This window comes from Myotis myotis, unplaced genomic scaffold (genome assembly GCF_014108235.1).
Source record: "Myotis myotis isolate mMyoMyo1 unplaced genomic scaffold, mMyoMyo1.p scaffold_m19_p_10, whole genome shotgun sequence".
Taxonomy (NCBI): Eukaryota; Metazoa; Chordata; class Mammalia; order Chiroptera; family Vespertilionidae; genus Myotis; species Myotis myotis.
In genome coordinates this window covers 1134683-1148241 of record NW_023416314.1, presented here as the reverse complement: position 1 = coordinate 1148241, position 13559 = coordinate 1134683, and the positions used below count along the sequence as shown (strand labels likewise).

Genomic DNA, 13559 nt, shown 5'->3' with positions numbered 1-13559 from the left:
ATGTGCCCTTGACCGAAATCAAACCAGGGACCTACAGATCTCAGGCCAACACTCTATTCACTGAGCCAAACCAGCCAAGGTTGATCTTCCATTTCTGCCTTTTAATCTTTGTACTAGCATTAGTGTTGGTCGATCTACTGACTGTATTATGTGTTTGTCTCTGTCAGTGAGACATTTTTTCTTTGCAATATTTTCTTATTCATATTTTTTAATTTTTCCTACTTCTTTTTAAAGAAGACGCTTTAACATTTCTTGTGGAACTAGTTAGTGGTAGTAAACTTATTTAGCTTTTTCTTATCTGGAAAGTTTTTCATCATTATTTCTTTTTGTTTTGTTTTGTTTTTTGTTAATGTTCATCTGAGGATATTTTTTCCATTGATTTTTAGAGAGAGTGGAAGGAAGTGGGAGAGGCAGAGAGAGAGAAACATCGATGTGAAAGAGACACATCGATTGATTGCCTCCTGCATAGGCCCCAACTAAGGCCGGGGATCAGGCCGGCAAACGAGGTAGGTGCTCTTGACCAGAATTGAACCCGTGACCTTCAGTGTGGGCGCCAATGTTCTAACCACTGAGCAAACAGGCTAGGCCATCATTATTTCTTAAATAGATTTTTAATCCCTTGCTCTTTCTCTCCTTCTGCTACCCCTATGATGTGAATGTTGTTACACTTTATGTTGTCCCAGAGGTCCTTTAAACTATTTCCTTTTTTTTCTTCTTCTTTTTACTGTTCTGATTGGGTGTTTTCCACTGCCTTTTTTATTTTAATAAGTTTTTATTTATTTTTATTTTTATTTTTTTTAGAGAGAGGAAGGGAGCGGGAAAGAGACAGAAGCATCGATGAGAGAGAAACATGAACTGGCTTCCTCCTGCATGCTCCCTACTAGGGATCGAACCATCAACTTGGACATGTGCCCTGAATCAAACCAGGGACCTCTTGATACATGGGATGATGCTCAACCAACTAAGACATATCAGCCGGGCTCTGCCACCTTGTCTTCCAAATCATTTACTCAATCATCTATTTCCTCTAATCTGCTGTTGATGCGCCCTGATGTATTCTTCATTTGTGATAAGGATTTGAACATGATGTTTGCATGATACTAGACACATCATATGTGTTCAGTGAGAAATAGTTATTAATAACAATATGATTGACTTGCAGGCAGAGTTGAGCCTTCCCAAGAGACAAATGTACTCCCCTTCCCACTCCCACCCTCGCCCCGTGGCCTGTGGGATTCTGAAACCACACTGACGTAGTTAAACTATAATTTACCTGAGGGCAGAGATCATGTATATCTCACTTGTTTCTGTGTTTCCAACACCTGGCTTGTGCCTAACACATGATAAGAGTTCCATTCATTTTTATTGACTCGCTGGCTGACTGGCTGGGAGAGATAGGGCCTAAGATCTCGGAAACTCAGCTCAGTCCCTGTCCTTGGCAATGCTTGGCTGTCTTGTTGGAATTGTCCTGTTTCCTTCCAAGCAGATACCTCTTTGATGATCTCATCTCAAAAGGACAGTAAAACATTCTTGTATGAGGACCCGGAGTGAAGTGGCTCTCTTGTCAGAGCTCCAGCCCTGAGCACCCAAGAGTTCCCACCTTTATTCGTTAGTTCCAGCAACAACTAGCAACAAGCAACAACTGGCTAAGATACCGGCAACAAATGGTGTCAGCAATGTTATTTCCCTCGTGAAGAAACAGGCCCAGGCCATTGACTACCCAGCATCCAAGGCTGTTTGTTCTCTGTGCAAGCCAGAGTCTCTGCGATGGAAATCCAGCTCTCTCTCCCTCCACGCCACCTCCCACCCTTGACTCCTTAACGGAAGAGTAAGGACAGCTGCACCTGTAGCCTGCCGAGCCCCAGCTGACCACACTTGAAGCTGAGGGCGGAGGCTCTGGGTTCCTGCCTTCTCGCAGGGGCCCCAGCCTGAAGGGTACTGGGTGGAGCCAGGCGAGTACTGCGCAGGCTGGCTGGCTGCTAGCGGTTGCTCAGTGCTTCTGCGGGAGAAGGACAGAGACCGACATGGAGCAGGGGAAGCGTCTGGCCGGCCTCATCCTGGCAATCTCTCTTCTTCAAGGTAAGGGCGGCTTAGGGGGCCTGGCAGCCTGGAGAGAGACTCAAGGCCACCACCATGGGACAAGAATATTGGGATCCATGACCTTGAGCCAGCCTCGGCTATCACCTTGGAGTTCAGAGAAAGCAGAGTAAAAATAAAGCCTCTTACTATTCTCTGTTAGAGGAAGCAGTGTCCCATGAGAGAGGTGGGTCCTCATCTCCTGAGGGATCAAATCAGAGAACTTAGCTGCCTAGAGAGAAAACCCGGATGTCACCATCTTAGGTTTGAATGTAGCCGAAAAGGGCACAGGCCAGGAACCTGAAAAGAAAAGGTATGTGTTTTTAAATCAGCTGGGTGAGGAGTAAACCTGTAAAGCACCCACTCAGTTGGTCAGTCCATCAACTGGTCAACCAGGAGGGGGGGGGGGGGTCCTATTATGTAAGAGACCAGGAAGATATAAAGATAAATGAAAACCTTCTGTCCTGCCCTGGCTGGCGTGGCTCAGTTGCTTAGAGCATCATCCCATACACCAAAAGGTGGTGGATTCAATTCCTAGTCAGGGCACATACCTAGGTTGTGGAGTTCAGTCCCCAGTTGGGTCGCATGCCAGAGGCAACTGATCAATCTCTTCTTCTCTTTCTCTCCCTTCCTCCCCTATAGGGACTTCTTCTCTGTAAAAAAAAAAAAAAAAAAAAAAAAAAAAAATTCATTCTGCCTAAAGAACTCATAAACTAATTATATGAATAAGTTTCAGTGTTTCCAGATTGAATGTTCGGTACAATAAAAGATGGCTGTATGAATGTTCAGTTGTAAATATCCACTGGGAAGTGGGTGGACCGAGCCAATGCCTACGTTATGGACTGGGGATGGCTCTCCACACGATGGGCAGCTAACACCGGGAAAGTTGTTGGAATCACACAGGTACTATGTTAAATGTGAGGATGAGGGGGCTGAGGATAGAACTGTGAGGATACCAACCTTTAAGGGGCAGTTAGAGAAAAAGTATCTCTGGAAAGAGATAAGGGAATGATCAAAGAGCTGGAATAATCAGATGATTCCAATACTATGGAAACCGAAGAAGTAGAAAGTTTCCAAAGGAGAAAGTCACTGACAGTATGAAATTTTAAAGAGTGATCCACTAATATAAGAATATATTTATAAGTTTAAGTTTGTGGGATTTGGCAAAATAAAGGTCATGGATAATTGAGAACCATTTCCTTGGGGTAGTCTGAGTAGAAGTCAAATGGAAATGAGTTGAAGGGGAAGGGCAGATAATAAAGATAAGAAAGCATAGACCAGTGGTCGGCAAACTCATTCGTCAACAGAGCCAAATATCAACAGTACAACAATTGAAATTTCTTTGAGAGCCAAATTTTTTAAACTTAAACTATATAGGTAGGTACATTGTTATTAACTTAATTAGGGTACTCCTAAGGCTTAGGAAGAGCCACACTCAAGGGGCCAAAGAGCCACATGTGGCTTGAGAGCCGCAGTTTGCCGACCACTGGCCATAGACTATTCTTCAAAGAAGTTTGGAAGAAAAGAAAGGATAGTTTGAGTGGTAAATAGGGGGGAAACAGAGTCTAAGAATAAATTTTTTGAGTGTGAAAGAAATTTAAGCATGTTTCTAGGCTGAAGGAGAAGATAGTGAATAGAGATCCTGGAGTTGATGTTGAAAGGATGGATCAAGAGTGGGGTCAATGGCACAGAGGGAAAGGCAACCTCACCCTCTAGACTAGAAGGGAGGAAGTGCAGATGGCTTCAGCCACAGGTAGGCTTGCAGAAGAAAGCTGCAGGAGGAAGGGCCATGGCAGCGTTTATGTTCTCAAAATGAGAGGGAGACAATGCCACCTGCTGGTGACTGAGTGGGTCATGAAGGGGACAGCGAGTGTATAATTATTCTGAAGGGAGTGCAGGATGACACAGGTGGAAGGGCCATGCATAGAGCCCGCATGAGGCAGAAGGAGCACCAGGCTGGGCAACAGAAGCCCGCGCCCACCCCCAGTGGGCTGCGTGAACTCCGACAATTCTTGCTCCCACAGGGCTCATTCTCTCAGCACTCAACCCAGGAAACTTGACTACATGAGCTCTCATGTCCCAAAAGGAAGCAGGGTTCAGATAAGCAAAATTAAAGGATGCTAGCAGTCAGTTAGACCCTCTTTCCTATGGAACCTGAGTTAAAATAAGGGGCCTCTTTGTCCCTCCCATAGTGAGCAGGCGGTTGGGGAGAAGAACTAGTGAGAAATCTTGCTTAACTGTTTGTCTTGATTTTTAAATTTGTTCTCATTTATTCACCTATGCATCTATTCAAGAAATATAAAGCTCTTATTATGTCCCCGGCACTGTGCTGGGTGCCAGTCACGAAGAGTTCAGCCTTGTGTCACATCCTAAGACAGTTGACTCCTTTCAACTACTTCCATCATACTTTGTTATTTCTTTTATTTCTTCTTTTTTAATTATATTTTTATTGATTTCAGAGAGGAAGGGAAAGGAAGCGAGGGATAGAAACATCAATGATGCGAGAGAATCATTGATTGGCTGCCTCCTACACATCTCCTACTGGGGATAGAGCCCACAACCCGGGCCTGTGCCCTCACCGGGAATCAAACTGTGACCTCCTGGTTCATAGGTTGACACTCCTATGAACTGAGCCATGGCACCCAGGCCATCATACTTCTAGTCATGCCCCATTATTTCCTTCCAGCCATACTACCTCTCTTGTCCTTTCCAGGCCTGTATCTTACTTAGCTATCCTTTCTTTCCAGAATGCCTTTCTCTGTCTCGTGAATTCCTCTCTGTTAAGCTTTCCTGTCACTCACCGTTGGGCAAAATCAATAGATTCTATCCCCTTTCACATGTATTCTTATAAATACTAAATGATAACTTATGTTTTATTACATTAATTACATATGTGCTTATTTTTTTCCCCCTTCATTGTAAACTCTTCGGAAGCAGCATCTAGTTCTTCATATCCACACCCTTTTCGTTCTCACTGCTTACTCATGACAGGAACACAATAGTGCCCAGTAAATGTGTGTATCGAATCCAATTGGATTGAACTCCCGTGCTAGCTCTCTGTCGTAGCCCTACCATACCACTCTACGAGTCTAGACTTTGAGACAGCTAACTCCCATAGGACATCCAGGGTTTCTACAAGAAACAAGTCGTCAAAACTGAAGGGTTTGGCAGTCACTCCGCTCTGAAAGGCTTTAGCTCGTGCACACTCACGCCTTGCCAGGACCTCAGCTGCTGAAGGGACTGTGCTCCAGCCTGTGCAGACGACACCCTTCCATATGCTGCAATACAACTCTGATGCTAAGAGTGAGCATCAAGCCCCAGGAGTTAAGAGCAGTCACCAACAAGACTGCCCTCACTTTATTTTTTGTTTGTTTGTTTGTTTTGTTGTTGTTAATCCCCATCCGAGGATGTTTTTTCATTGATTTTTAGACAGAGTGGAAGAGAGAGGGAAAATCAGAAACACTGATGTGAGAGAAACATATAATTGGTTGCCTCCTACACGGGCCCTGAGCCTGGGCTGGGCAGTAGCCTGTAACCAACATACGTGCCCTTGACCGGAATCGAACCCGGGACCCTTTGGTCTGCAGGCCGACACGCTATCCACTGAGCCAAGCTGGCTAGGGAAAGACTTCCCTCACTTTAAATGACAAGCACAAGTTCAGGGGTCTCCAGGACACCCACACTTCTGGCAAACTGGGTTCCCCCCACCCCCTCAGGTTTATCAATTTGCTGTAACAGTTCATAGAACTCAGAAAAACACTATACTCACTATTACAGTTTTATTCTAAAAAATGAGATCAGGACCAGCTACATGAAGAGACACATAGGATGGGATCCGGGAGGTTCCTGAGCACAGAGCCTCCGTGCCTCTCCTGGGAAATCAGGAGACATCCCCCTCCTGGCACATTGATGTGTTCAACCAGGAAGCGCCACTGAGTTTTTCTTGGGGTTTCATTACGCGGGCATGAATAATTAAATAATTGGCCAGGGACTAAACTCAATCTCCAGTGCCCCTCCCCTCCTAGAGCTCAAAGTTCCAATTCTCAAATCACCTCCTTGGTCTTGACCAACCCTTTCCTGAATCATCTCATTCATAAAGTGGTAAACTCACCTATTGCCCAAGGGCACACCAAGAATAACAAAGGCACTCCTTAAATTCCAAGGGCTTAGAAACTCTCCCCAGGAATTCATGACAGTGACCTGATAAATTCTTCATTACACAACACCCGGGATTCAGTTTGGTGGCTCGGGTTAACAACCCCGGGACATAGGTATAGATATGTTACTCCTGTAGACTAGCATCTCTCTTCATTTTGGCCGCAATGACCACCTAAATGACACCACAGGGCATCTGAATAACTCCATGCCCAGCTGATCCTCTGTCTCTCTTCTGTCCCTACAGGTACAATTGCCCAGTCGAAAAAAGGTAAGGAAATGGCTTCTTTCTCTGCTGAAACTCTGAGGAAATTCATGGAAATATGCCTTCCTAAAACAGTAGCTCTAGATGACATAGTGATGAGTAACAAACTTCTCCATTGTCAACCAAATCAGTGGCCAGTCATGACCAGCAATTAATTGTCTGATTCTTGGAGGAGGTAGGCGCTACTCAAAATGTTACCCATGAACCAACTGCATAGACATCGTCTGGGAGAACTGTAGCATCTCAGCCCCTCCCCAGAACTACTCACTTAGAACCTGAAGTTCTAACTAGATCCCCATGTGCTTCATGTACAAATTGATGTTTGAGAAGACTGCGATAACGCGGTCTTCTTCTGTTACCCTGGGGTAGAAAGAATGTCAGAGGCAAGGTCTTTTTTTTTTTTTTTTTTTTACTTTTTTTAGTTTTTATTTTTATTTTTATTTTTTTTTAAATATATTTTATTGATTTTTCACAGAGAGGAAGGGAGAGAGATAGAGAGTCAGAAACATCGATGAGAGAGAAACATCGATCAGCTGCCTCCTGCACATCTCCCACTGGGGATGTGCCCACAACCCAGGTACATGCCCCCGACCGGAATCGAACCTGGGACCCTTCAGTCCGCAGGCCGACGCTCTATCCACTGAGCCAAACCGGTTTCGGCACTTATTTACTTATTTTTTTAATTTTATTGCTTACAGTCTTACATAGGGTATTACATATGTGTCCCTTTTTTCCCCTGCCCTTGACAATCCCCTGGCCTCCCCTACCCCCCAGTGTCTTATGTCCATTGGTTATGCTTATATCATGCATACAAGTCCTTTGGGTGATCTCTTACACCCCTCCCTCCTATCCCCCACCCCTCCCCGGCCTTCCCGCTACAGTTTGACAATCTGTTTGAGGCTGCTCTGCCTCTGTATCTATTATTGTTCAACAGTTTATAATGGTCTCCATTATCCACGAATGAGTGAGATCATGTGGTATTTTTCCTTCATTGACTGGCGTATTTCACTTAGTACTTGGATAGGAGAGGCAAGATCTTTAACAGACCACGGCTTTTCCCTTTTCAGGAAACCATTTGATAACAGTGGATGACAATCAAGAAGATGGTTCAGTACTTCTGACTTGTAACTTGGAAGGCAAAGATATCAAGTGGTTTAAAGATGGGAAGGAAATAGTTACTACAAATGGAAAAACATGGAACCTGGGAAGCAGTTTGAAGGACCCTCAAGGGACATATTGGTGTCGAGGATCAACAAACAACTCGCAATCACTCCACGTGTATTATAGAAGTACGTGACCCCCCCTCGGTTTGCTTGCTGTGAAATTAAGCTGTACTTGCTGTTGGTGATTTTCTGTACGGAATGAGTGAAAAGTAGACACTGAAGAGTGATAAAATGGATGCTAAACATCCAGTTCTCTTCATCTCAGCTTGCCTCTCTTTGAAAATAACAAGACAGTTCCCCCAGCTTCTTTTCTTAAAATATATTTTTATTGATTTTAGAGAGGAAGGGAGCGGGAGAGAGAGATAGAAACAGCAATGGTGAGAGAAAAATCATTGATCTACTACCTCCTACATGCCCCCTGCTGGGGACCAAGCTCTCAACCCAGGCATGGGCCCTTGACCAGAATTGAACCCAGGATGCTTCAGTCTGCAGGTCGACACTCTATCCACTGAGCCAAACCAGGGAGAGCTCCACCATCTTCTTGGTAAAACACAGCCAGTCCCCAAAGACTGGCTTACCTTTGTGTGGGTCCCCTGGATTGGAGCAGTTAGCAATCTGCATAAACTAAGTTAGGGTGGGCAGGGGAGACGAGAGATGACACAGTGCGCAGCAGTAAGATGTAGAAGGAACTGAGCACAGAGAAGCACATCTGGTCTTTGTCCTGTTCCACATAGTGCCCAGCGGTAAGACTACACGGGCTTCTCCAGGACTTTGGGAAGAGAGAGGAACATCAAGAAGCATTGCATTCTTAGTCCAAGGATCTTCCCGGGCCATTCCCTTGCCACACAGCCCACAGAGGGAGCAGTCTGGTGCCTTAGCTAGACAAAGGCATATTGTTGGTAGACAGGAGAGAAAGATCCAGAAAAACAACTTTCACACCCTGAAGCAGACTCATCTCTCCTTTCCTCACAGTGTGTCAGAACTGCATTGAGCTGAATGCATCCACTGTGTCTGGCTTTGTCTTCGCCGAGATCTTCAGCATTTTCTTCCTTGCTGTTGGGGTGTACTTCATTGCTGGGCAGGATGGAGTTCGCCAATCAAGAGGTAAAAGAATGTTTTTAGATGAAATATGAGACCACCTGGGGCCCTCAACTTTCTTCCAACCAAAATAGCCCCAAGAGAAGCGCCGACGTTGTTGGCACCTGCTGGTGAGGCTCTCTCTGTGGCCAGAAGGGGCGCTAGTGTTTTCACAGCATATTTACCTGTCTCAAGGTCCAACTCCCTGATTCATCCTCTATGGTTTTTAGAAAACTCTTTATTGAAGTAAAACCTACATACAGAAAAGGGCATGAATCACAAGCAAACAGCTCAATAAGATTTAATAAAGTAAGCACATCTGCCGAAACCGGTTTGGCTCAGTGGATAGAGCATCGGCCTGCGGACTGAAAGGTCCCAGGTTCGATTCCGGTCAAGGGCATGTACCTGGGTTGCGGGCACATCCCCAGTAGGGGGTGTGCAGGAGGCAGCTGATTGATGTTTCTAACTCTCTATCTCTCTCTCTTCCTCTCTGTAAAAAATCAATAAAATATATATTTAAAAAATAAATAAATAAATAAATAAAAAATAAAGTAAGCACATCCATGAATCCAGCACCCGGTTTAAGAAAGAATATCACCAACATCTTAGAAGTCCCCCTTGTGGTCACTTGCAGACTCTCCCTATCCCCAAAAGTGAGCACTATGCAGACTTACAACATTGATTAATTTTGTCTGTTCTTGTGCCTTATGTAAATGGACTCATACAGTAAGTACTACTGTGTGTGACTTCTTTTACTCAATAATGTGCTTGTGATATCCACTAATATTCATATATATATGTTTTTATTGACTTCAGAGAGGAAGGGAGAGGGAGAGAGAGAGAGAAACATTAATGATGAGAGAGAATCATTGATTGGCTGCCTCCTGCACACCCTTCATGGGGATGGAGCCCACAACCTGGGCATGTACCCTGACCAAGAATCGAACCGTGACCTTCTGGTTCATAGGTTGATGCTCAACCACTGAGCCACACCAGCTGGGCATCCACTCATACATATTCTTGTATGTAGGTGTATTTCACTAATTCTTATTGCTATTTAGTATTCCATTGTGTGACTATAACCCGATTTATCATCCTCTCTACTGTGTGTGTGTGTGTGTGTGTTTTGTTTTGTTTATCTTTTGTGCAGCTTCAGACAAGCAGACCCTGTTGTCCAATGACCAGCTCTACCAGGTAAGGGAATAAGGAATGACAAACATTGCTACAATTAGTGGTGGTTTAACATTTTGAAATGGGGGTGGGGGCAAGTTATTTGGAAGATACTAGACAGATAAGAAACTGCTTAGGACCTGCCAGATGATCGCACAGTTATCCCTCTGGGTGGAAAGGATGAAATAAGGAGGAGGATTGAGAGAGGCTGAGCTCAGGATCTAGTCAGCAAAACCAAAGAAGACACCGAGAGGAAAAGCCTCCATCTGCTCGTCCTCTTTCTGCCCCCAGGATCACAAAGCACCCACTTCAAAGCCTTGCACATAAAAAGCACTCAGTACATCTGCACCTTACTAATTCATGAAGGATAGGGGAATTGCGCTTATGACTATGCTGTCCTTTTAGCCCCTCAAGGATCGGGAAGATGACCAATACAGCCACCTTCAAGGAAACCAGCTGAGGAGAAATTGAGCTCAGGACTCCGAGGAGCTGTGTCCTACACCACTTCCAAGGCAGTGCCTTCGCATTCCCTGCCCTCCCACTGTGCCAAGTCTGTCTCCTTTCCCTAAGCAGCTGTGAAGACCAGGGGTGGGGTGCAGGCTGATTGTGGAAGCCCATTTCTAAAAACACAAGGGCTAGTGCAAATTTTCTTGACCTAAAAAAATATGAAAGCTGTGTATATCTTTAAATCCTTTCAGAAGAGGAATGCTGAATATTAATCTTACTAGAGGCCCAGTGCATGAATTTCATGCACTGGGGGGAGGGTGTCCCTCAGCCCAGCCTGCACCCTCTCCAATCTGGGACCCCGCAGGGGATGTCCAACTGCCAGTTTATGCCCGATCCCACAGGGGCAGTCAGACATCCCTCTCACAATCTGGGACTGCTGGCTCCCAACCGCTTGCCTGCCTGCCTGCCTGATTGCCCCTAACTGCTTCTGCCTGCCAGCCTGATCACACCCTAACCACTCCCCTGCCAGCCTGATCAACACCTAACTGCTCCCCTGCTGGCCCAATTGCTCCCAACTGCCCTCCCCTGCCGGCCCAGTCGCCCCCAACTGTCCTCCCTCCCCTGCAGGCCCGGTCGCCCCCAACTGCCCTCCCCTGCTGGCCTGATTGCCCGCAACTGCCCTCCCCTGCTGGCCATCTTGTGGTGGCCATCTTGTGACCACATGGGGCAGCCATCTTTGACCACATGGGGGTGGCCATCTTGTGCAAGGGTGTGATGGTCAATTTGTATATTACCTTTTTATTATATAGGATTTCTATATAACTGTTTCTCAACATCCACACTATTAACATTTTGGTCTACTTGTATACATAAATGCATAGCCCATGGATGCAGACAGTGGGGTGGTGAGGACTTGGGGTGGGCGGCGAGGGGGTGGGGATCTTGGAGGGGATAGATGGGGGGGAGAGGGGGACATATGTAATACTTTCAACCATAATGATTTAAAAAGACAAAAACATTTGGTCTAGCCCTAACCGGTTTGGCTCAGTGGATGGAGCGTCGGCTTGCGGACTGAAGGGTCCCAGGTTCGATTCCGGTCAAGGGCATGTGCCTTGGTTGCGGGCACATCCCCAGTGGGGGGTGTGCAGGAGGCAGCTGATTGATGTTTCTCATTGATGTTTCTAACTCTCTAACCCTTTCCCTTCCTCTCTGTAAAAAATCAATAAAATATATTTTAAAAAAAAACAACAACATTTGGTCTAGGTAATTCTTATGGTGAGAGTACTGACCTGTGCTTTGTAGGGTTTTTAACAGCCTCCCTGGCCTCTAGACACCAGAGGTTAGCAGTACCCCCATTTTGACAACCAAAATTATCTCCAGATATTGCAAGTGTCCCCTTAGGGGCAAAATCACTCTTAGTTAAGAACCACTGATCTATATTAGCTTTTCAATCAACCAATCAATCAATCAATCAGAAGTTTCAATCAGGAAAACAGAGCCCAAGCATTATTTTGTTTTCTGAACCAACTAATTTTTTTTAATCCAGATATTCTTAAGTGGATAAATTTGATAAAAATTACTAAGAACAGGTGAGGTCACTTAAAATGAATGCATTATATAGCAAATTATACCTCAATACACTTATTTTTTTAAAAGACATTTTTACAACATTAGTCATTGCACCATTCATTGTATGAGCAGGAGATTGAAACTAACTGAAATTTCCATCACAGTTTACAAGGTTTGGGTAAGACTTTAAAATTACTGTTTCACATCAAAATTATAACCACATCATAATTATAACAAAACTACAGAACAACCATCATTCAGACCACCTAAAGTCTATCTGAACAGAAGTAATATAACTAAGGATATAACGAAGAAGACGCAGAGAGTCTGGTAGGAGAGGCAGAGAGGTAGAACTGGCTGGTCTCACACCCACGTGTGGTAGTTAAAAATGGGGAGGGATATATGGGCTACAGAGCTCCGCCTTGAGGAGTGAGGGGTCTCGGCCCCACACCAGGCCCCCCAGCCCAGAGTTCCAGTGCCAGGAAGAGAACTTCCCATAACTTCTGCCTGTAAAAACTAGCAAGGATTGTGGCTGAATGAGATGGAGTGCTGCTGAAGGGCCCATGCACCGACTTACACAGACTCACTTGCTCAGAATTCCGACAGTGGGGCAGCAGCTGGAAAGGCCCCAGGGACACATGGGGAGGACTAAAGTGTCTGACATCAGGGCCAGGGCTGGAGGGTCAGCTTTTTCCCAGACAGAAGTGCTGGCCGAGGCCATTGTTCCTTTGCTGAGCCCTCCCCCAACAGAGCAGGCTGGCAGGCACCATATCTGAGACGCCCTCAACCTGGCTACTCTGTTCTCCCTGCCCTGGTGATTCCCTGAAACCCCACCCAACTTTCAGACCCACCCAGGCCCTTTCCAGTGGCTTTTCCATATGAACAGCATCTGGCTCAGTGTGACCCATACCTCTTGATAAGTAGCCCCGGGCCCCGTACTAGCAACAGCAGGCCTTGGTTCATGGCTTGGCTTCTCCTGGGCACCTCCAAGCCCAGCATAAATAGCAGTCATCTGCTGATGGCTTTGTGGCTCAGGCCCCAGGAGGGTAAAAGTAGTGGCTGACTTTAGCATGCACTTGCTGTGTGACTCCAGAGCTAGCGCACCTGGTGGATAGCCTCAGAGCACGCTGAAGCACCAATCAACACCTCCACAAGCAACACACTCAGGTGTGGACTTGGCGGGTACCTGAGCCCTGAACTATGGGGTTGGCCCTTGCATAGCAGATCCTCCACAGTGGTCCTGGCCAGTCCTCCTAGTGGCCAGTCCACACAGCCAGCCAGTTCTCATTAGCCAACAGAGCCAAATATCAACAGTACAATGATTGAAATTTCCTTTGAGAGCCAAATTTTTTAAACTTAAACTATATAGGTAGGTACATTGTTATTAACTTAATTAGGGTACTCCTAAGGCTTAGGAAGAGCAACACTCAAGGGGCCAAAGAGCTGCATGTGGCTCGAGAGCCGAGCCGCAGTCTGTTGACCACAGGCCTAGGGGCAAATCCCTCCCATTAACATACCAACAGCAATTAAGGCTCAACTACCACAGGAGGATGCACACAGCCCACACAGGGTGCACCTGGAGCACCCAGCTCAGGTGACCAGGGAGGCTGTGCCACTGGACCCTCTAGAACACCTAC

The 13559-nt window shown here is 45.8% G+C and overlaps 1 protein-coding gene across 1 annotated transcript; it reads left to right on the top strand.

Moving 5' to 3' along the window:
- Positions 1-1923: 1923 nt before the first annotated feature.
- CD3G (CD3g molecule) lies at positions 1924-10742 on the top strand. Its single transcript, XM_036324143.1, has 6 exons — positions 1924-2079; positions 6479-6502; positions 7564-7785; positions 8632-8763; positions 9887-9930; positions 10312-10742. The coding sequence occupies exons 1-6, from the start codon at positions 2025-2027 to the stop codon at positions 10375-10377; spliced, it is 543 nt and encodes a 180-aa protein (XP_036180036.1). The 5' UTR covers positions 1924-2024; the 3' UTR covers positions 10378-10742.
- Positions 10743-13559: the final 2817 nt, after the last annotated feature.

Bases quoted from the DNA above. Each gene is read 5' to 3' on its own strand.
- CD3G (XM_036324143.1), top strand. From the start codon at position 2,025: ATGGAGCAGGGGAAGCGTCTGGCCGGCCTCATCCTGGCAATCTCTCTT. The intron at 2,080-6,478 runs GTAAGGGCGGCT...CTGTCCCTACAG, and splicing joins GGCAATCTCTCTTCTTCAAG to GTACAATTGCCCAGTCGAAA. The intron at 9,931-10,311 runs GTAAGGGAATAA...CTGTCCTTTTAG, and splicing joins CCAATGACCAGCTCTACCAG to CCCCTCAAGGATCGGGAAGA.